The sequence below is a fragment of the Carassius gibelio genome, chromosome A9 (assembly GCF_023724105.1).
Source record: "Carassius gibelio isolate Cgi1373 ecotype wild population from Czech Republic chromosome A9, carGib1.2-hapl.c, whole genome shotgun sequence".
Lineage (NCBI taxonomy): Eukaryota > Metazoa > Chordata > Actinopteri > Cypriniformes > Cyprinidae > Carassius > Carassius gibelio.
The window spans coordinates 25,316,660-25,338,658 of NC_068379.1; the positions used below are offsets into that span (position 1 = coordinate 25,316,660).

Consider the following 21,999-nt stretch of genomic DNA (forward strand, 5'->3'; position numbering starts at 1 on the left):
TCACACAGCAAACGGCCACAGCAGCTCTAGAAGATCTGGAGAACATCAGCAACATTCACATAATCCTAAAGGCATGAGGAAAAACAGCTGAGAGAGGAACATCAGCGTACTGACCGTACTGACCATCTCTGAGGAGAAACACTCTTCACCAGTGCTGAGTGCTCTGATTGGTTCAGACGCTCCTGTCAATCACACCAGCAGCCAGTGATTGAAGCTCTCTATATGAATCTGAGCAGATCCAGTGTTGAGCTGTGGGACATTCATTTACGTAGCTTGATTTGCCCAACATTTACAAAAAATAAGAGCATTAAATATATAATATATATATATATATATATATATATATATATATATATATATATATATATATATATATATATATATATATATTTTTTTTTTTTATAACATTGATAATTAAAAAAATATAATTAATCAATTTTTGCTATACAGAACATTTACGGTAAAGAACTGAACAAAATACTTTTATTTTTATATTTTTATCATTTTTATATTTTAAATTACATTCATAGTTAAAACATATGAAATTATAAATAAATAAAATAATTTTTGCTTTTGCTACAAAATATGTTTCTAGAACAAAATAACAGAACAAAAGATTATTTTATTGAGCTTTACTCAGTTCAGTTTGTTTATGGCAATGGAGACATCTAATGAGTTCGGTCTCATACCTTTTATTTTATCTGAATGTTTTTGACTCACTTTTCTTCATGAAACAAAACTCTGGGAGTAATGCCTGAAGTCGAGAAGAATCCTAATAAAGAACGATCTGGATCTGTGAGCGTCTGACTGGATTGGGCTTTAATGTGACCCTCTTGCAGGAACTTACACACATGAATACTTCAGATGAGGAAGAGGAACTTCCTTTAAACATCAATCAAGCTGCCGTCTCTTCAATTTCCGGATTCAGATCCGAGATGTCTGACGTGCAGTGATGTTTCGCCCTGGGCAGGAGAAATTAATATTCTGGCCATGTGCACTCATGAGGGAAACTCTTAAAAGTCCAGATTGTTAATAACATTAGACACGGATGTGAAACTCAGTAGCATTCGAGTAAAGGTCATGCATTTACAGCCATCACCTACCGCAAACTCATTCATATTCACTTTAGAGCGACAATATCTGATTGGTCAAGACAACATTTGAGGTGTGGCCAGCAGGCCAGTTTAAATACTTAGGACACCATAAAATTTTAGCTTTTAGCTTCTATCTTTGCTTCTTAGCTTCAGCTTTTAGCCATGCTGTTAGTCATCACTGTTCTTTGAGCACGGTTCCAGCGTGCTTCGGCCTACACGCCTGCTGCTACTTAGCCACGATGAGAAGAAACACCACCTAGTCTCATCAAACTTCACTTCTGTTATTTTACTCTAGCTTCTTTTCTTTTCCGTTTGAGAGTTTCCTGTTCTGAGTTGTTTTGTAACGCCGTCTCTCAGAGTCTGACCTCGGGTGCCCGTTCAACTTCAACCAGCCACACAACTCCATCTTCAGCCAACGCCCAACCACGGGTCTCCCAAGATGTCACTTCAGCGACTACTGAACTTCCAGCCAATCAGCGACATGGGGAAACCCCTTTTCAACGACAACTTTAAACAGGAGATGCAAGTTGTACCTTCAGACATTTGTACTGGTGTATCTAATATAATTTTAACCTCATTGAGGAACTCAATGCGAGGGTAAATTAAGTGATTGATGGTCTATGCAATTTAACGTATTGCTGTAAAGTTGGGATTCAACATTTCCATTCTCTTAAACACATCTTCAACTAAAGTTGAAACGTCTGACTGTGTTTGCTAAACTAGAAATATTTCCTTATTATAAAACACACATAGATTTATTTCTTTATTGAAGTTGAAAAGGCTCTTCAAAAAAAAAAAAAAAGATTATTTTCTTTTATTATGCTATACTACAATATTTCCAATTATATAAATAGTTACATTACAAGACAAAGTTGAGCATTCAGTCAACTCATTAAAATATAGAGATAAAAGCAGTGTTAATTTAGTATTACTGAAATGCTATTGCTTTTGTTAATATTTTGAATTAGATTTAATTTTTATATTTTCTGTTCTTGTTAATATTAAAGTATTTGTTGTTATTTTTTATTAGTTTCTGCAGTTTTTAAATGTCTATATATGTTTTTTTTTGTTAATTAAAATGATGAATAAAATATGTTTTATATATATATATATATATATATATATATATATATATATATATATATATATATATATATATATATATATATATATAATTATATGTAATTTTATGTCAAATAAAGAAAATGCTTTTCCATGGTTTTAGTTTTAGTCAATTATAATAACCCTGGATAAAAGGCCAGAAATAATTTCCATCTATATTTAGACATTATGATGGATGTGATAATGTATAACAGGAACATCTCAACAGCTGTGAACAGCAAAGGTCTGCTCTTATACATTATAACACACGCTGATCAACAATCTTCTGTTTTTGTGATGTTTTTTCTTCTACAGTCCGCCGTAAACCGGCTTTGACAAATGCTGTCGATTATCATCTGCACATGTCCAAACCATCACCAGGCCATCAGCCATGTGCTCGTCATTAAACTTTGACTGGCATTGTTATATTAGATTGGCTGAAACCTGAGATTAATCTTGGCTTGAATATGACGGAGCGTATCGAATGAGGAAACAGAGCTGCTCTTGATGAAGAATCATCTCTGTCCTGAGACATCAACCGTTTCACTAAAACCATTAGTTCAGAAACCAACACATTCTGCCTGGAAACAATCTGACCTGGGAATTAAAACATCTGAAACCAACTCTACATCCTGATTAAACCGTTCAGAGTGGATGTAAGAACTCATGCCCTCAAACCCAGAAATGATTATTAAAATGGCAAGACAAATTAAATTTGATAAATAATACTGTACTACATCATGTAAAAAAAAGTTGAGGTCAAAAGTTTACAGAATCTTAATTGTTTTACCAAAATACAAGGTGATCATACAAAATGCATGTTATATATGCAATCCATTAACAATAAATGTATTATACAGAAAATAACACAAATAAAACCTAACATTTCATAACTGATTTTCCATCTGTTTTTTTTTTTTTTTTACAAATAAAAACCTAACATCCATATAGAAAACAATAAAAAACAAATATGTAACATAATTACTTTAGTTTGGTTACACTAATACTGATGGTGTTTTCTGTCATATTGTTTTCACCTATGTTTTTCCACAGCAATAATGCATTAACGGCAGTGATTTTAGAGTTAAGGAGTATTTCCCTGCTGTACATGTTCACCATAACACGCCTCATTTCTTCATCAGCGGTTCTTTCAGAAGACTTCACATGCTGAAACATTCACAGATCTCTAAGACATGCAGGTCAGGAGTTTCTTCTCCAGCTTGTCTTATTTAAAGCAGTTCTTTGTCTAATTTAAAGAACGCATCGAAAAAGCCTCCATGACAGAGTTGATTACATCGGAGCGGCTCCTGGTAGCAGAAGCAGTTTTCGGGCTCCCCTCGGAGGGAAGACGACCTTTGACCTCCGCTGAAGAGCGTCCAGCTCCATGATTACAGAGCATCTGTGCAACTCGATACGCGCCATTGTTTCATAACATCTACTTCCATTTAGACATAATGCACCCAAATAACATAACTGAGAGATCACACAATGTGCTGCAAGAAAATGATTAGCTAACTCAGTATATTTGTCTTGTTTTCCAGTAAAAATATCTAAATATTGTTAAATCAAGATACATTTACTGAAGAAACTAACTGACTTCAGATAAAGTCTTGGTTTCTGAAAAGCTAATGAGTTCACCCCATGTGTATAGGGGAAAAAAGGACCTAAAAAAGCAGACATTACCATATTTCCCATGTTGATTAAATTAAGAATAGCTAATTTTGCTGTACTACGAGTTTTTCTTAAATGTTTTATTTAAATATACAAATGAGGCATGTTCTTATTAAATTTGCACTAATTTGCATACATATCCAGAAAATAAATCTAAATTTTGGATAAAACAGATTAAAAATTCCTATTTGATGTTGCTGTCATATTACATTTTTCCAGAGGGAATCTTGGAATTCTGTTTTTATCACTCCATGAATCAGGCAATAGTGCCAGAAAATAATACATTTTCACCATGATTTTAGCAATAAAAACATTCATCAGGTAAATGATATATAAACAAACCCCTCAGGGAAATATTACAGACTATCGGTAGAATAAAATTGTAAAGTTTGATGCATGCAAGTGCTGCTGAAATTAAGAAAAACATGAATTCCTTTAAAAATATGGATTGGAATTTAAATCTACAGATGCAAATGAAATTAACTGAATTAAAATTAAATAAGTGCAATGAAACAAACACTTAAATATGGCCTGTTTCATTTCCATTACTTGGAAAAATAAACTTAATTCAAAGGAAAACCACATTTTTCTGAGCCTACTGGCAGATCTATGTTATTGTTTTAAGCAAAATCTTGCTTCATTTGGATATTTTTTTAGAAAACAAGAATTAATTTCTTAAGTTATTTTGCATTTCAAGTAAATGGATCAAAATATGTTTCTCACCAAAAAAAAAAAAAAAAAAAAAAAAAACATGAATTCAGAAGACTTCAAAACGATGCATTATGATGCCTCATTATGAATTTTTTTATATATATATTTTTAGGAGCCTGATCCCTCACTTTTATTTATGGAAAACAGAAACATCAATGTATATATATATATATATATATATATATATATATATATATATACTGTATATATATATATATATGTATAATTTATTTATTTTTGCACCAAAGAAAGAAAATTATACTTGAAACAACATGAAGGTAAATAAATGATTAATGTTTAAATTTTTCTTTAAAATACGATCTGCCCAGTATTTCTTTATCTCTCCTTAAAAGTTGAGTTTAGGGCAGAAAACCTAAATTTAATAAGCGTGAAAAGTTGACATATCTGCAATATTTAATAAATAAATAAATACAGGAGGATGTTTTTCTCAGCAGTAGAGGTTCAGATAATGGCGTTTCTGGGGACACGAGCAGACCTTCATGACCTCTGACCTTTGCCCTGGAGGGTCTGCATCAAATGAAAGCTGTTTTGATTTGCCACAAATAATCTGAAAGAGCCAAAGTCACAATCTATAAGAGCCTTTCTAAGAATTTCTAATGGGACAGAGTAAAAAGAAAACATCACACAGAAAGTACAAAGCACTAATTAAAGCAATAAGCCACTCGAGGCTGTGATTTAAACACACATTATGGGTGTGAAACCATCTTAACCACGGGGAAATCACTGCACACGAAGGCATCAGGTTGCTTATTGCTTTTAAAACAGTACAAAACACAAAAGTTAAATACTTTTGGTTATGGATGCTTGTTTCTGTCACAGAATAAAGCAAAAAATAAAAAATAAATACAAGTAATTGCTAGTAAGTTTATATCTCACAATTCAGACATATTTTCTCACAATTGCAAATTAATATTGAGTTTTTTTATTTATTTATTTATTATTATTATTATTATTATTATTGTTATTATTTTTCCAAGGTAGATACATGCTTCCATATCCAGAATTGCTATTTATTTACTTAAAATTGTAAGATATAAACTTGCATTTCCCAGAAGAAAAGTCAGAATTGTAAGATAAAGTCGTAATTAGTTTGTTTTTCTTTTTTTTCTTTTTTTTTTCTGTGGTGGAAATAAGCTTCCATATTAAGTACTATTAAAAAAAAAGAAATAAAAAAAGAAATAAAAATAAAAGGCTATTCAGAATTGTGAGATAAAAAGTTGTAATTACCTTTTTGTTGTATTCTTCTTTTTGTAGTATTATTCTGTGGCTGAAAAAAAAAAGTTTATGAGATGTAAACAGAATTCTGATTAAAAAAAGTGATATTTGTGAGATAAAAAGTTGCAAACAACTACTTTATTACTCCATGACAGAAATCATACTTAGTAATATTAATCACAAGGAAAACAAACAGTTCTTCAGGTCACAAGATATAATTATCTGAGAGTTAAAGGTCACTACACTAAACAATCACAGGATACAATGAAATATGTAAGTTAACAGATTAATAAAAAATGAACAACTTTAAATGCATTTCTGAAATATCTCGTGGTTTTTCTGCTGTGAGTCCTGGTTAATCTCTGAGAGACTCTTACTGTCAGCGAAACCCTTCACTATTTGACTAACAGCTCAGTGGAGTCTGTCTCCGGCGTTTCTGTTGCCAGGAAGGTACTTTTCCAGTGGCGGCTCTAGACAAGTTTTACTAGGTATTTAACCAGAGGGGCACATAATGGCAACATATTTTATTTAAATGTAATGCAAATAAATGCAAAAAACAATTCTTGAAAAAATCTACACAGTAATTTTACACAATCTAAACATGTTAATAAAAACAAATTACTATTAGTACTCTTATAAAATTCAATCAAGCAATCATACATTTCACAATTTAATATTTATATATGAAGGTCAAGAATTCAGAAGTGTATATATTTATAATGCTTAAACTACACAGAAATAATATACAATTAAATTATGCTTATTTTAAATGTATTGTGCAGGCTAAAAATATAATAAGCTTTTAATAATCTTTCAGTGTGCAAAACCAGGATAATATGAAACGCTTCAAAACTGAGCTCACAAATTGATTTTAAGCATTCATAGTCAAATCCATGCTGAAGTTATCAATGGATTTTTGTTGCAGTGTGTCTTTCCAGTAAAACAAAAAAAGATGCAAAAACAAAGTCATCGACACGTTGAACCAGATGAGTTGGGCTTTTTGCTCCACGACTGTTTATTTACAGCACAGCAGACAAATGTGAACCAAACAAGGTATTGTAAGAACATGGCCATGTACTTACACTCTGAATTAAACTGACACAATGATCGGAAATGTTTGCTTTTCGGCAGATCAAGAAAAAAATAACTATAAAATTAGAGCTCTCTTTCAGAGAGAGATAATACCAGTTCCTTACATAATACCTTATTGGAATAGTATTGTGGAGAATAAACCTTGGGAGAAAGTATGGACCTTGCCTCATAGATATCTGCTGACCAACAAAGTAAAATAAATAACATTTAAGTTAATTCACAAATATTACCCAACTAAAGTTAGACATTGACGTGAGTTGCTGTTTTTGTCATTCTTCTGAAAAAGTCTTCATTCATTTATTTTGGCAATGCTCCTACGCTGAAAAATTTTGGTCAGACTTTTTGGCATTTATTCAGTGTTAGAGAAGTGACTTCTCTTTTTGTTTTCATTTGGATTGTTTGACCATTCAAAAGAGAATACTGGAAAATGTTTCATAATTAATTTATGTTTCCTGTTAGCTAAATTTCACATTTAGCTATAAACAAAATTTAACTGGCTATAAAACTCTTTTTTCTTTATTCAAGTTGGACTTCGCGAATCATTTGAGTCAGATCGCTACTTCAGAGCGGGTTTACGAATCATTTGAATCATTTGAGTCAGATCGCTACTTCAGAGCGGATTCGCGAATCATTTGAGTCAGATCGCGACTTCAGAGCGGATTCGCGAATCATTTGCGTCACCTGAATCATTTGCGTCATTTGAGTCAGATCGCTACTTCAGAGCGGGTTCGCGAATCATTTGAGTCAGATCGCGACTTCAGAGCGGATTCGCGAATCATTTGTCACCTGAATCATTTGCGTCATTTGAGTCAAATCGCGACTTCAGAGCGGATTCGCGAATCATTTGAGTCAGATCGCGACTTCAGAGCGGATTCGCGAATCATTTGCGTCACCTGAATCATTTGCGTCATTTGAGTCAGATCGCGACTTCAGAGCGGATTCGCGAATCATTTGCGTCACCTGAATCATTTGCGTCATTTGAGTCAGATCGCTACTTCAGAGCGGGTTCGCGAATCATTTGAGTCAGATCGCGACTTCAGAGCGGATTCGCGAATCATTTGCGTCACCTGAATCATTTGCGTCATTTGAGTCAAATCGCGACTTCAGAGCGGATTCGCGAATCATTTGAGTCAGATCGCTACTTCAGAGCGGATTCGCGAATCATTTGCGTCACCTGAATCATTTGCGTCATTTGAGTCAGATCGAAATAACTGGACTTCAGGAAGGAGCAGATTCTTCACTACAGCATGAGCTCCAGAACACAGACTGCTTCGAGGGCTACACTGGACTCCCACACAGATGTTAAAACCTACACCGGTTCTGTTCTGCAACATATCAACAGAAGTGTTGACAGAGTAACAACCCATAAAATAATTAAACTATACCCCAATCAGAAACCTTGGATGAAAGAGAAGGCAGACTCCTGTTGAAGGCACGCAACGCTGCTTTCAGATCTGGAGACTGTGAAGCTTACAGTGTATCCAGAGCCAGTCTGAAGAGGAGCAGTCAAATATAACTACAAACAGCATATTGAGGACAGGATTAAAAACAATGACCCTCAACACATGTGGAAACGCATACATGCCCTCACACATCAACACCAGCATTTTACATACACCATACGACCTGAAAATGCAAAAAAATAAGTTCCATTGCAGTTTTGTGAAATATTCCTTTTTGTTTTTGCCTGAAAAACCACCTCATGTGAGCGTAAACACATATTTGTGATATATGGGTGCATTTCCATTAGGCGTGTTTTCAATTTAGCAATTTGAAGGGTAATGAAAATGCACCTATTGACAGCAAACCTTTTCATAAACACAGGACAACAGATGAAGGAGTAGAGGTTTTATTTCATTACTTTAAAGTATGTACAGGTTCTATCCAAGGAAATAACAGAACATATGTTTATATGTACAATTCATTTTTTTTTACATTATGTCTTTACAAGAAGTTTCCTTTAAAAATAAACAATGCCTTGCTAATACATGGAAAAAAATACACACACTCAGCAAACAAATGAAGCGCTGCAAACACACATAAATAAATATCAACATCAACATTCACTGACTGCCACAACACATATCTCTACAGCCAAAAACATATACAGTTTACATCATTTCATCAAAAAATACACGCATTATCATTAATAAACAAAATACTCTGTTAATTTGAGTGATATATTGCTAACATATTATAATTATAATAATATTAGGTGACAAAGATGGATTGTTTATGCCCAATCAAAGGAAGAGTTGAAGAGTTCACCCAAAAAATTAAATAGTTTAAACACACTCATGTTGTTTTGAGTTATGAGCTAAGCTTTTCCCAAAAGCATCTTCAGCCTAAGTAGACTGTCAAAAAACACTGGCTTCAACAATCTCTGTAATCTAATCAGGCCTTTATGAAAGAAAGATATGCTATTGTTGCTATTGAAAAAAGAGCTGCATTAAGATTCTTCAGAAATGAACAGCATATGATTTTGCAATGACATGATTTACCTCACCCGTTGACTTTAACCTTCTGAAATGGAGTAAATTCACACGTCGTTTAAGAGTTTGAGGTGATTTCTTAAAGTTGTTGCAATGAACCCATAGAGCTTAAGAGCAACCGGAGGAGAGACGCTCAGATCAGAACATCTGAATACTGCGTCCATCGAAAGCTGCAATTAGCTGCACGTCGTGTCGCGTCTTCTGAGCGTCTCAGTGTTTCTCCGCTGAAGACTTCTGATGCTGCTTCTGATGATGATGAAGACGGTCTTCTGTAAAGGAAGGATTTGTTAGGTTATTTCAAGTCAGGTTTTGAACTTTAATCCCAGCTTTTATGAGCATATTTATAAAACAGGCCTCGGGTCTCCGTAGTTTTGTGATTCGTCAGATCCACACTGCGATGATGAGCGTTAGAACCGGTTTAGAGAGGAGAAATCAATCTACAAATAAAATATTGGTCACTTTTGTAAATAATCAAAGTATAGCGCATCCACTAGTAATTATATATAAGTAAATTGTTTTTTACCGATGCAAATATGTTAGAAACAATGCATCGCGATAAAAATGCCAACTTGTAGCCGATCCACAGTTTTGTTTTTTTTTTTTTTAATCGTACACTTTGTTAACTTTCATTCATTCATTTATCAGAAAACTGTCAACAGACAAATGTGATGTTAAATGATTAAAATATTAACGTTCAACCTCAGGGGAATTTCAACTAAATATTTTAGGTCAAAGCGTTTGACTGACAAAAAAATGTGGGAATCCCTTGATCATAATATCAAATGACATGCAATCATGTAATCCATTAAAAAAAGTAGCTAATCTGATTATGAGTATTTTGGGTTTCTACAGAACTACATTGACTTACTTTGCAGAAGCGGTGGCCGGTCGGGCGTCCGGAAGATCTTCTTTGTCGCAGGTCCTTCTCCCGCCGCAGTGATCACCTGAACCTCGAATCTGTAAAAGCTGGCCGGCCGGAGGCTAGACACGACCAGAAAGTTATGATCCTGGAAAACATTACAAAATACACAAAGCTTTTAGACTGGAATATCATCAGAACCATCACTTTTCATGGAAATGTAATGTTGTAATTTCTGTATAATCCAGTGGATTTTCTCTTTTCAGAATATTCAACTCAGATTATTCATGAAAGAAGTTCATGTAGATGTTTCTCCAACATGTCTTAGCGTGAGACATCGTTTTCTTCATTTCCATGTCTGTCATGAGTTCACTGGAAGCCTTTCAGATCTACTCGTCATGAAGAATGAAATCACCCATAAACATCACTGCTTCCACATCATTCATACACACATCCAATCTGATAATGATGGCGTGCCTCGAACCGGTCTTCAGAAAACATCTGAGGACTCATGCGAACGAGAACTGGACGCAATTGAATTTGATGTATTTCAATCTGATTGAGTCGATTAAAGCTGAACTGTTTGTTCTAGGAGGAGAGCAGCCAGTGTTAGTGATGGAGAAGATCTGCTAGATGTTTGACAGCACTGATGTCAGATGAAGAATGAGTTCAAAATGACAATCCATCCCTGAGAACATACTAATAACTACCATACGAGCAATAATAACAACTCAAATAAATGATTTACTTCAATATAAACCTGCCCATTATTGCTGGGTGGCGCAGCTAAAAATTATATATCAATACTTTTCAGCTTTATATTTAATAATATAAGGTGAGCAAACGAACAGCCTCTGTGCCTCATGCAGCGCTCGATTCATCAGAAGGATCCTTGTGTATCATATTTTACACTCTTGGACCTAAATATGTAACCAATTTTCCAAGAGAGGCACTCCGGTAAGAAAGCACGGGCCAAGAACACGTAATGTAAGTGTAATTTATGTAGCTGTCATGAGAGAATAGCGTGTGTGGAGACGACTCACAGGTGGCAGGATCTGAGACTGGGAAATGATGCTGTTGGGAAGAATATTCAGACGGCTCGTGCTGGAAACCTCCGCCCATGTGACCTGGAAACCTGTGATGGGCTGAAGCCGCTGCGCTCGCGACACCCTCCAGAGGAATCGAGCCGACACATCACCGGCATAGAAGCTGAAGGTCACTGTCAGATTCTCAGGCTTAGCCAAAACCTTCGACGGCGCTATGGGTTTGAGAAAAACATCAAATATATCAGGACAGCAGAGAGTTAAGGCTCGGGCCACAGAAAATCACACAAACATTTCAGGATCCATTTAGATTTTTATAAATATGACAGGTAACAAAAGAAGAGCAAAATACATTCTTAAAAATTAGGAAACTGGTCAGTTAACGAAAGGGTTTTATTTTAAGGGTTATTACTGTTAACTAATATTAAACAGATTTTGAAAACATTTTACACACAACAAATTACTAAAAAAAATGCTATGCTTTAACGGAAAACAGAAATTATAAAATACACAAATTCATTCAAAATGTGGCTAGAATCTATCATAGTACTGTATATCAATGGTAATAAATTAACACTGTTATGGGCTCAAAAGGACACTCCATCTCAGTTTTATTATTGTTAACTAAAATTATCTGAACAAACATTTATGTAAATTGACACATTATAATGTTAACTAAATATTATTTATTTTAAAGGAACTAAAATAAAACTCAAATGATTCGCGAACCCGCATTGAACTCCCGAACTGATTCAAATGATTCGGGATCCCCAAACTGACTCAAATGATTCACGAACCCTCTACGAACTCCCGAACTGATTAAAATGATTTCGATCGCTAAACTGACTCAAATGATTCGCGAACACGCTTTGAACTCTCGAACTGATTCAAATGATTCGCGATCCCGCTCCGATCTGCCGAACTGATTCAAATGATTCGCGATCCCCAAACTGACTAAAATGATTCGCGAACTCGCTACAAACTCCCGAACCGATTCAAATGATTTGCGGTCCCCAAACTGACTCAAATGATTCGCGATCCCGCTACGAACTCCCGAACTGATTTAAATGATTCGCGATCCCCAAACTGACTCAAATGATTCGCGAACCCGATTTGAACTCCCAAACTGACTCAAATGATTCGCGATCCCGCTACGAACTCCCGAACTGATTCAAATGGTTCGCGATCCCCAAACTGACTCAAATGATTCGCGAACCCGATTTGAACTCCAGAACTGGCTCAAATGATTCGCGATCCCGCTACGAACTCCCGAACTGATTCAAATGATTCGCGATCCCCAAACTGACTCAAATGATTCGCGAACCCGCTACGAACTCCCGAACTGATTCAAATCATCCACGAACACACGAGAACTCTTTGACCACAGCTGCTGTGCTTCAAGCTCTTGCAGCAGCTCAACACTGGTTTTCTCTGAGGTGGTCGGATCACTTTTGAACTCCTTTGAACTCCCACCTTGTTCTGGGTCTGAATTTGGGCTCCTGGGGTCTCAAAAAAGAAACATTTTCAATCTCCTAGGTGAACGTTATGAAAACACACTCTTAGAAAAAAGGGTTGATTGGGGTTCTATAACCATAGAGTTCTTTACTCAACTCCAAAGAACCTTTTATGCCAAAAAGGTTCTATAATGACAAGAAAGAACACTTTTGGCACAAAGGTTCTTTAGGCTAGTATTCATTCATATATTACATTATTCTGCAACATTTTGTATTTGTAATAAAATTATTTTGTGCAGTAACTTTATATCACATTTGAATCATTTTTGGAGAAAAACTGAAATGGCACTCTTCGTGTGATATTGATTAACTACATAAAATTATATAAATATATACATTTTCTAACCCACATATCTTGATTTTTGTGATCATTCACATGCATTCATAAATGCATTTGAATATACCAAATAATGCAATGAAAGAAAGCACTCAAAATGCACACGCGCACTAGTATGACTTCATCATGTAACTTTACATTAGCCTAGATGCGTGCACTTTTTAGGCACAATTTTAGTTTTTGAATATACTTGATACTGTTAAAAGGCATATATATATATAAACATAAACATTCAGAATATTGATAAAAACTATAATAGTAGAACAGTGAAACTAAAATAATCCTGCAATATGCAGCCATAAAAACCTATAATATTGTTACAAAATATATTTTCTCATAAATAAACCAGAACTTTTATCTCACTTTAATCCCTGTAATGTAAATGTAATTTTTCAAGCTAAATGTATGAATTGTATGAAGCCGTATCCTGAAAACAAACTTCCTGATGAGTGATAAACATGCTCACCCGTGTCTTCAGGACAGATGATGGGTTTAACGCTCTTGCTCCTGAGAGTCGTGCAGGACGGCGTCAGGAAGCTGATGCTCTCATCTTTGGAGCGATGTTTGGCCTTGAGTGTGTGAACAGTGACCCTGTACTTACAGGAGAACAGCAGACCGGGGAGATTGATGAAGTTCTCCTGCAAAAAAAAAAAAACATTTTTTTATCGGAGTGACATTAGCTATGTTAACAACTACCCTAAAACACAGACCCAAGCAATGTCTAAAGATATGGAAGGTGGACGGGGTCAAAAGTCTTTAAATGGAATGTTTGACGTGTGTCAACACTGTTTGTCCTGTGTGTATTACACTTTTATCAGTTCAAAAGTATTTCAGACTATATTTGCACATGTGACATGATGTTGTGTTAGTATCTATACGTATAAAAACATCAGATTTCATATTTACTCATGAAGATGTAGTAATGGTTCACAGCTATGCATGTCTGCAAACATCAACCATTAAATTTGTTCATAAGGGATAGTATATTTTACGTTATGTGTGTGATGTGAGTCTTACGTCATGATTTGTCATTTACTTCTTAGCCGTTTAGTTGAACTTTCTTTTCCAAGTAGAAAATTCATCTTTACCTTACTAGCACAGTAGACTAAATAAACTAAAGAAAGGATTCATGTATGGCTAAATCTAGAGGTAAATCTACTTTAGTAGAGTTTAAGTTCTACTTTTACTTTTAGTATTGCACGTTTTAACACAAAGTCAAGAGACACGTTCAAATTGGTCTTAATGTGGTAAAACTGTTCATCTGTACCCTCTCTCCCAGGTCCTCACCACCACGCCATGCACTTGCTCCGAGTGGGCCTCGAACCCGTGTCTCCAGCTTGGGAGGTGGATGCACTAACAAGGAGGCTAAATGACTGCAGCCACTAGCGAGTGAGGTTTACCTGCACAGCACCTACTCGCTGGCCTCCGTTACACACACACTTAAAGCCCATCTCTTTAACCTGGCTTACAAATAACACACAAACATGCTTCTAATATCCAAATCCGTTAAAGGATTTTGAGGCTGCATTAATAAGGAAAACCGGAACCGGGAACATTTCCCATAATACCCGATGTACTTGCTACATCATTAGAAGAATGGCATCTACGCTAATATTTGTCTGTTTCTCTCTTATTCTGAGGTCACCGAGGCCACCAGATCCAGTCTGTGTCCAGATCAGAGGGTCACTGCAGTCACCCGGATCCCCTGTAAAGACCTTGTCTCAGAGGAGCACCAGGACAAGACCACAGGAAACAGATGATTCTTCTGCACAATCTGACTTTGCTGCAGCCTGGAATTGAACTACTGGTTTCGTCTGGTCAGAGGAGAACTGACCCCCCAACTGAGCCTGGTTTCTCCCAAGGTTTTTTTCTCCATTCTGTCACCGATGGAGTTTCGGTTCCTTGCCGCTGTCGCCTCTGGCTTGCTTAGTTGGGGTCACTTCATCTACAGCGATATCATTGACTTGATTTCAAATAAATTCACAGACACTATTTAAACTGAACAGAGATGACATAACTGAATTCAATGATGAACTGCCTTAACTATCATTTCACATTATTGACACACTGTTTTCCTAATGAATGTTGTTCAGTTGCTTTGACGTAATGTATTTTGTTTAAAGCGCTATATAAATAAAGGTGCCTTGACTTGACACTACAGAAACATGGCAAAAACTGATGCCTTAACATGGCCATAATCCGATATAAAGCCAATATCTTTGGAAAAGCTAAAAATGTAGTTTTTCAGTCATGAAGGGATGTTTAAACTGGCCTACAGAAAGAGAGCGTGCGCTTCCTAGCAGGTAGCATGCGGCGCGTTGAAGAACGCAAATTGGGGGCCGCAGGTTAAGGCTCTGGTGGGACTGCTCTGGGGGTTTGATAAATTTAATCCCGCTTCCTGGAAATGTGCTTTTAATGCTTGTGTTTTCTTAGGCACTGGAGCACATTCTGAAACAACACGCGCTAATCAGCTTCAGTAATGAAGAGAAATGAGGCTGTGCTCCCGTAAGAGGCTCTGTGTTTCTGGAAAGCAGAAACTCTTCATGAACAATAACACACTGACCTGAGTCACTGATTTCTGCAGCGCTCCGGTTTGGTTGTGACTGCAGTATTCAGGCATCCACTGAACATGATAACGGTTCACGACAGCATCTGCGAATCAAACACCACCACAAAATAAGCATCCCACAACGCACACAACCTTATCAGCATATATTTAGTGAGGAAAACATCTGTTGATTATTCAAACTAGATTGTACTGGTTTGTTCAGTACATTAATCCATTACTGATCCCAAATTAGCTGACAAAAATTGTAATCCACTACATTACACATTTTAGGTAATATAATCAGACTACTTTTTGATTACCTTTAGATTACTTTTGATGTAACTCGTTTTTCAAAAAGATTTAAACATGAAAGCCTTGTACCAGATCGATATTAAAAATACAAAGAGAAAGAAAAAATATTTTGTTCCGCAAAAAAAAAAAATCGAACAGCAATGTTTGTCAAATAAAGTGGTCAAAAAGTGAATTAAGACCATTTTTATTTTTCTAAATTGGACTAAAAATTAGAACATAAAGTTACGTAATCAGAATTATTTTTTAAGTAACTCTTTAAGCCTTTACAGTTGCCAAAATATAACTTTTGGTGTTTCTTTGTTATTAAAAAGCCTAGGTAACAACAAGTAACGTAATGTTACTTTTTCATGTGATATTATAATAGATTACTTTTTAAAGTAACTTTCCCCAACGCTGATCATAAACAGAAATATTGACCTAATAATTATAATAATAAATAATTTACTTAAATACTGTGGAAGAAACGCAAAAAGAAAGCAGAAAAATATTGGCCCAGAAATGCCATTAAAATCCATGAAAGATGCAAGATGCATGAACAACAAGAGTAAATAATAACAGCATTTTAATGTTTGGCTGAACTTTTCCTGATGGTTTCTAAGCAGGGTTTATCATCATGAAGTACCTGCACACATTTCTCGGAATCAGGCATTAAAATGAACAGCGGGACGAGTCTCATTTGATTGGTTTCCTCCTGCGCCGGCGATTACAGAACAGTAGTCTTGCTGAGCTAATCAGCAGTGTTTATGCAACGCCTCTCGTTTATTATTCATCAAGCTGTGCCGTTTGGATGTCAAACGAAACATTTCAGATTAGACTCGACTGCAGGCGTCCAGATAAAAGAGCCTTTGAAGGAGCCAAAGGAGAAAAAAGAAGAGAAAAAAGGAATCGTAGCTGGAGAACAAGAAAGAAATACTGAGTAAAATAAACAAATGCTGCGTCCAAAAGTTTAAAAATGCTCATTCTCACTTCTAAATCAAGCGTTTGTCTTCTGGTGATATCATATGCTAAGTTTTCCAGTTTGAGCTATAAAATATTGTGCCATTCTACACCTCTTTGACCTGGCCTCCACAGTCACCGGACCTGAACCCAATCCAGATGGTTTAGGGGTGAGCTGGACCGCAGACAGAAGGCAAAAGGGCCAACAAGTGCTAAGCATCTCTCGGGGAACTCCTTCAAGACTGTTGAAGACCATTTCAGGTGATTACCTCTTGAAGCTCATCAAGAGAATGCCAAGAGTGTGCAAAGCAGTCATCAAAGCAAAAGGTGGCTACTTTGAAGAACCTACAATATGACAGATTTTCAGTAGTTTCACTTTTTTGTCTTATGTATATAATTCCATATATAATTCCACATGTGTTAATTCATAGTTTTGATGCTTTCAGTGTGACTCTACAATTTTCATAGTCATGCAAATAAAGAAAACTCTTTGAATGAGAAGGTGAGTCCAAACTTTTGGTCTGTCTGTACTGTATATATATATATATATATATATATATATATATATATATATATATATATATATATATATATATATATATATATATATATATATATCGTCGCTCCAGTTTTATATCCTTCCATCTCCTACGTGGGACTCAAAACCGGCGGTGGGGCGCAGGTGTAGCTCATCTCCAATCACTACACCTGGCCTCACTCCTCGTTCCCACGCCTCTCGGCCCCGCCCCACTCGCCACACATTGCATAACAACTAAAATATTTCAGGTCTTTTATTGTTTTAATACTGATGATCTTGGCATACAGCTCATGAAAACCCAAAATTCCTATCTCAAAAAATTAGCATATCATGAAAAGGTTCTCTAAACTAGCTATTAACCTAATCATCTGAGTCAACTAATTAACTCTAAACACCTGCAAAAGATTCCTGAGGCTTTTAAAAACTCCCAGCCTGGTTCATTACTCAAAACCGCAATCATGGGTAAGACTGCCGAACTGACTGCTGTCCAGAAGGCCATCATTGACACCCTCAAGCGAGAGAGTAAGACACAGAAATAAATTTCTGAACGAATAGGCTGTTCCCAGAGTGCTGTATCAAGGCACCTCAGTGGGAAGTCTGTGGGAAGGAAAAAGTGTGGCAAAAAATGCTGCACAACGAGAAGAGGAGACCGGACCCTGAGGAAGATTGTGGAGAAGGACCGATTCCAGACCTTGGGGGACCTGCGGAAGCAGTGGACTGAGTCTGGAGTAGAAACATCCAGAGCCACCGTGCACAGGCGTGTGCAGGAAATGGGCTACAGAGAAGCAGCACTGGACTGTTGCTCAGTGATCCAAAGTACTTTTTTCGGATGAAAGCAAATTTTGCATGTCCTTCGGAAATCAAGGTGCCAGAGTCTGGAGGAAGACTGGGGAGAAGGAAATGCCAAAATGCCTGAAGTCCAGTGTCAAGTACCCACAGTCAGTGATGGTCTGGGGTGCCATGTCAGCTGCTGGTGTTGGTCCACTGTGTTTTATCAAGGGCAGGGTCAATGCAGCTAGCTATCAGGAGATTTTGGAGCACTTCATACTTCCATCTGCTGAAAAGTTTTATGGAGATGAAGATTTTGTTTTTCAGCATGACCTGGCACCTGCTCACAGTGCCAAAACCACTGGTAAATGGTTTACTGACCATGGCATTTCTGTGCTCAATTGGCCTGCCCACTCTCCTGACCTGAACCCCATAGAGAATCTGTGGGATATTGTGAAGAGAAAGTTGAGAGACGCAAGACCCAACACTCTGGATGAGCTTAAGGCCGCTATCGAAGCATCCTGGGCCTCCATAACACCTCACCAGTGCCACAGGCTGATTGCCTCCATACCACGCCGCACTGAAGCAATCATTTCTGCAAAAGGATTCCCGACCAAGTATTGAGTGCATAACTGAACATAATTATTTGAAGGCTGACTTTTTTTGGATTAAAAACACTTTTCTTTTATTGGTCGGATGAAATATGCTAATTTGTTGAGATAGGAATTTTGGGTTTTCATGAGCTGTATGCCAAAATCATCAGTATTAAAATAATAAAAGACCTGAAATATTTCAGTTGGTGTGCAATGAATCTAAAATATATGAAAGTTGAATTTTTATCATTACATTATGGAAAATAATGAACTTTTATCACAATATGCTAATTTTTTGTGAAGGACCTGTATATTGTGGAAGTTTCAAATGTTATTTCGTTGTAATTTATAGCAATGACAAAAAAAAAGAACAATAAAAAAAATAAAGGAAATTATAAATTCAATTCAATAATATTAGTTAGACTGGAAGACTGAAATGAAATTCCTGTTAAGTTTGAATCTATTTGTGAATAAAAGGAAGCAGTTGTGAATTCTGCAGGATCCAGATGCAGACACAGATGTTGTGTTGGTACTGTACCTCCTCTCTTCCTCCAGTAGATGTGGACCTGCAGCTGTCTGTCCTGATAATACGGCGTGCCGACCTCCAGAGCGCCGACAGGTCGCTTCATCAACACCAGACCCAGATCAGAGACCTTCGAGACAGGCTCTAAATCAACGACACACACACAAAACAGCCATTTAATTCTCAAGCAGATATAAACATCCAGCGAAACAAAGCTGATTTCCATTTATCGTGTTTATTTAGACATCTAGAAACAAATCCACTCAGAAACTAAAAGAAAAAAGCACATAACACACTAAAATAATGGGACATTTTGAAAGAGTATTTTATTTAAACACCACTATATTATTGTTCTATCAAGGCTGCGAAATATACTACAAATTAAAAAATAATATTCAAAACCGTTAGACTTGAGGTTTGAATCATTTCTGTGAATCAGTTCAAACTCTCAAATGAATCAGTTTATAACGTTGATTCAATCAGTCGATTCATATGAACTGGTATTTTGGCGTGATTTAATATGATTCTTCTTTTTGTTTATTTACAGAAAGACATAGCTGAACTCGATTTTTACTTTAATTATTATAATTATATAATTATATGATTAGGATGATTATTATTATTTACCATGATTTTGTTTTAATATAAGTGAATATTAAAATCTAACTTATCTGACATATTTATTTTGACAAATGTTTAATATATAATATATCTGATATATATTTGATATATTCAATATTTCTGACAGGTAATACATAATATATGGACATGGGTTATGTCCTCATAAGTCACCCTCTCCTTGTAATACCTGTGTCATACCCATGTCATTATACAGAGTTGTGTCCTGATATGATACAAAAACAAGAGCGCACACACACACACACACACACATACACACACACACACACTCTCACTCTCTCGCCTTCTCTATCTCCCTCACACACACACACACACACACACTCTCTCGTCTTCTCTATCTCCCTCACACACACACACTCACTCTCTCGTCTTCTCTATCTCCCTCACACACACACACACACACTCACTCTCACTCTCTCTCTCTCTCTCTCTCTCTCTCTCTCTCTCTCTCACACACACACACACACTCTCACTCTCTCGCCTTCTCTATCTCCCTCACACACACACACACTCACTCTCTCTCTCTCTCTCTCACACACACACACACACACACACACACACACACTCACTCACTCTCACTCTCTCACACACACACACACACACACCCTCACTCTCACTCTCTCTCTCACACACACACACACACACTCACTCTCTCTCTCACACACACACACACACTCTCACGCCTTCTCTATCTCTCTCTTTCTCACACACACACACACACACACACACACACTCTCACTCTCTCGCCTTCTCTATCTCCCTCACACACACACACATACACACACTCTCTCTCTCTCTCTCTCTCTCTCTCTCTCTCTCTCACACACACACACACACACTCTCACTATCTCTCTCTCTCTCTCTCTATCTCCCTCACACACACACATTCTCTCTCTCTCTCTCACACACACACTCTCTCACTATCTCTCTCTCTCTCTCTCTGTCTCTCTCTCTCTCTGTCTCTCTCACACACACACACACTCTCGCTCTCTCTCTCTTTCTCTCTCACACACACACACACACTCTCACTCTCACTCTCACTCTCACTCTCACTCTCTCTCTCTCTCTCTCGCTCTCTCACACACACACACACACACACAAACACACTAACACACAGAAACATTTTTTTTTCTATAATTTATTGATTATACTAAATGATACTAATAAAGTATATACTGTACTAATATAATAAAGTATTTACTATATATAAATGAGTTGGTTCGCACTTGTCTGGTTGTGTAGTGGTGTGGTGAACTGGACGGAGGCTCTGGTGCTCTTCAGTGGGATCTGACCCCAGTATGAGACGGACTGGACCTCCACACTGTATCTGCTGTTAGCCTGAAGACCCTCCAGATCCACCGAGCTTCTGACCTGAAACAGCAGAACAAACCAGTCTCTACACCTCCACACATCACATCATATTTGACATTTAACATAAATCTGACATAAGATGTTTAATTCAACATTTTATGCCAATTAATTTAAAATATATTTGACATATCTAATATTTCAATATTTAATCATTCTGACAGGTAATGCATAATTAATTTGACATATTTAATAAATAATTTATTTGAGATTTAATATATTACATGCTTATGTTTATAATTATAAAATATTTGACAGTTAATATTTAGTTATATTAGAGTAATATTAGTAATAGTAATATTAAACTGTTAGTTTATGCACAACACATTTGCCATTTATTTAATAATATATTTAAAATTTTATATATATGGCATACATTTAACACATAATATATTTAACATACATTTATATATTTATACATCTGACATTTAATATATTTGATACTGATTTATATTTATTATATAAAATGACACACATGTAATATATTATATCATATATGTATATCTGACATACATTTAATACATAAGTATTTGACGTTTAACACACACACACATATAGCTTATATATATATATATATATATATATATATATATATATATATATATATATATATATATATATATA

The 21,999-nt window shown here is 36.1% G+C and overlaps 1 protein-coding gene across 2 annotated transcripts in view; it reads right to left on the minus strand.

The window, feature by feature from the left end:
• Positions 1–8,738: 8,738 nt before the first annotated feature.
• Positions 8,739–21,999, minus strand: part of LOC128020234 (anosmin-1) — a 35,694-nt gene continuing 22,433 nt past the window's right edge. For both annotated transcript variants that reach the window (XM_052607014.1, XM_052607013.1), the window contains 7 exons: positions 21,234–21,378; positions 19,384–19,512; positions 15,714–15,802; positions 13,617–13,788; positions 11,300–11,514; positions 10,266–10,404; positions 8,739–9,666 (listed from right to left, as the gene is read on the minus strand). In XM_052607014.1, coding sequence (XP_052462974.1) covers positions 9,608–9,666; positions 10,266–10,404; positions 11,300–11,514; positions 13,617–13,788; positions 15,714–15,802; positions 19,384–19,512; positions 21,234–21,378 — 948 coding nt within the window. In that variant the 3' untranslated portion in view covers positions 8,739–9,607. The remainder of the gene's footprint in view (positions 9,667–10,265; positions 10,405–11,299; positions 11,515–13,616; positions 13,789–15,713; positions 15,803–19,383; positions 19,513–21,233; positions 21,379–21,999) is intronic.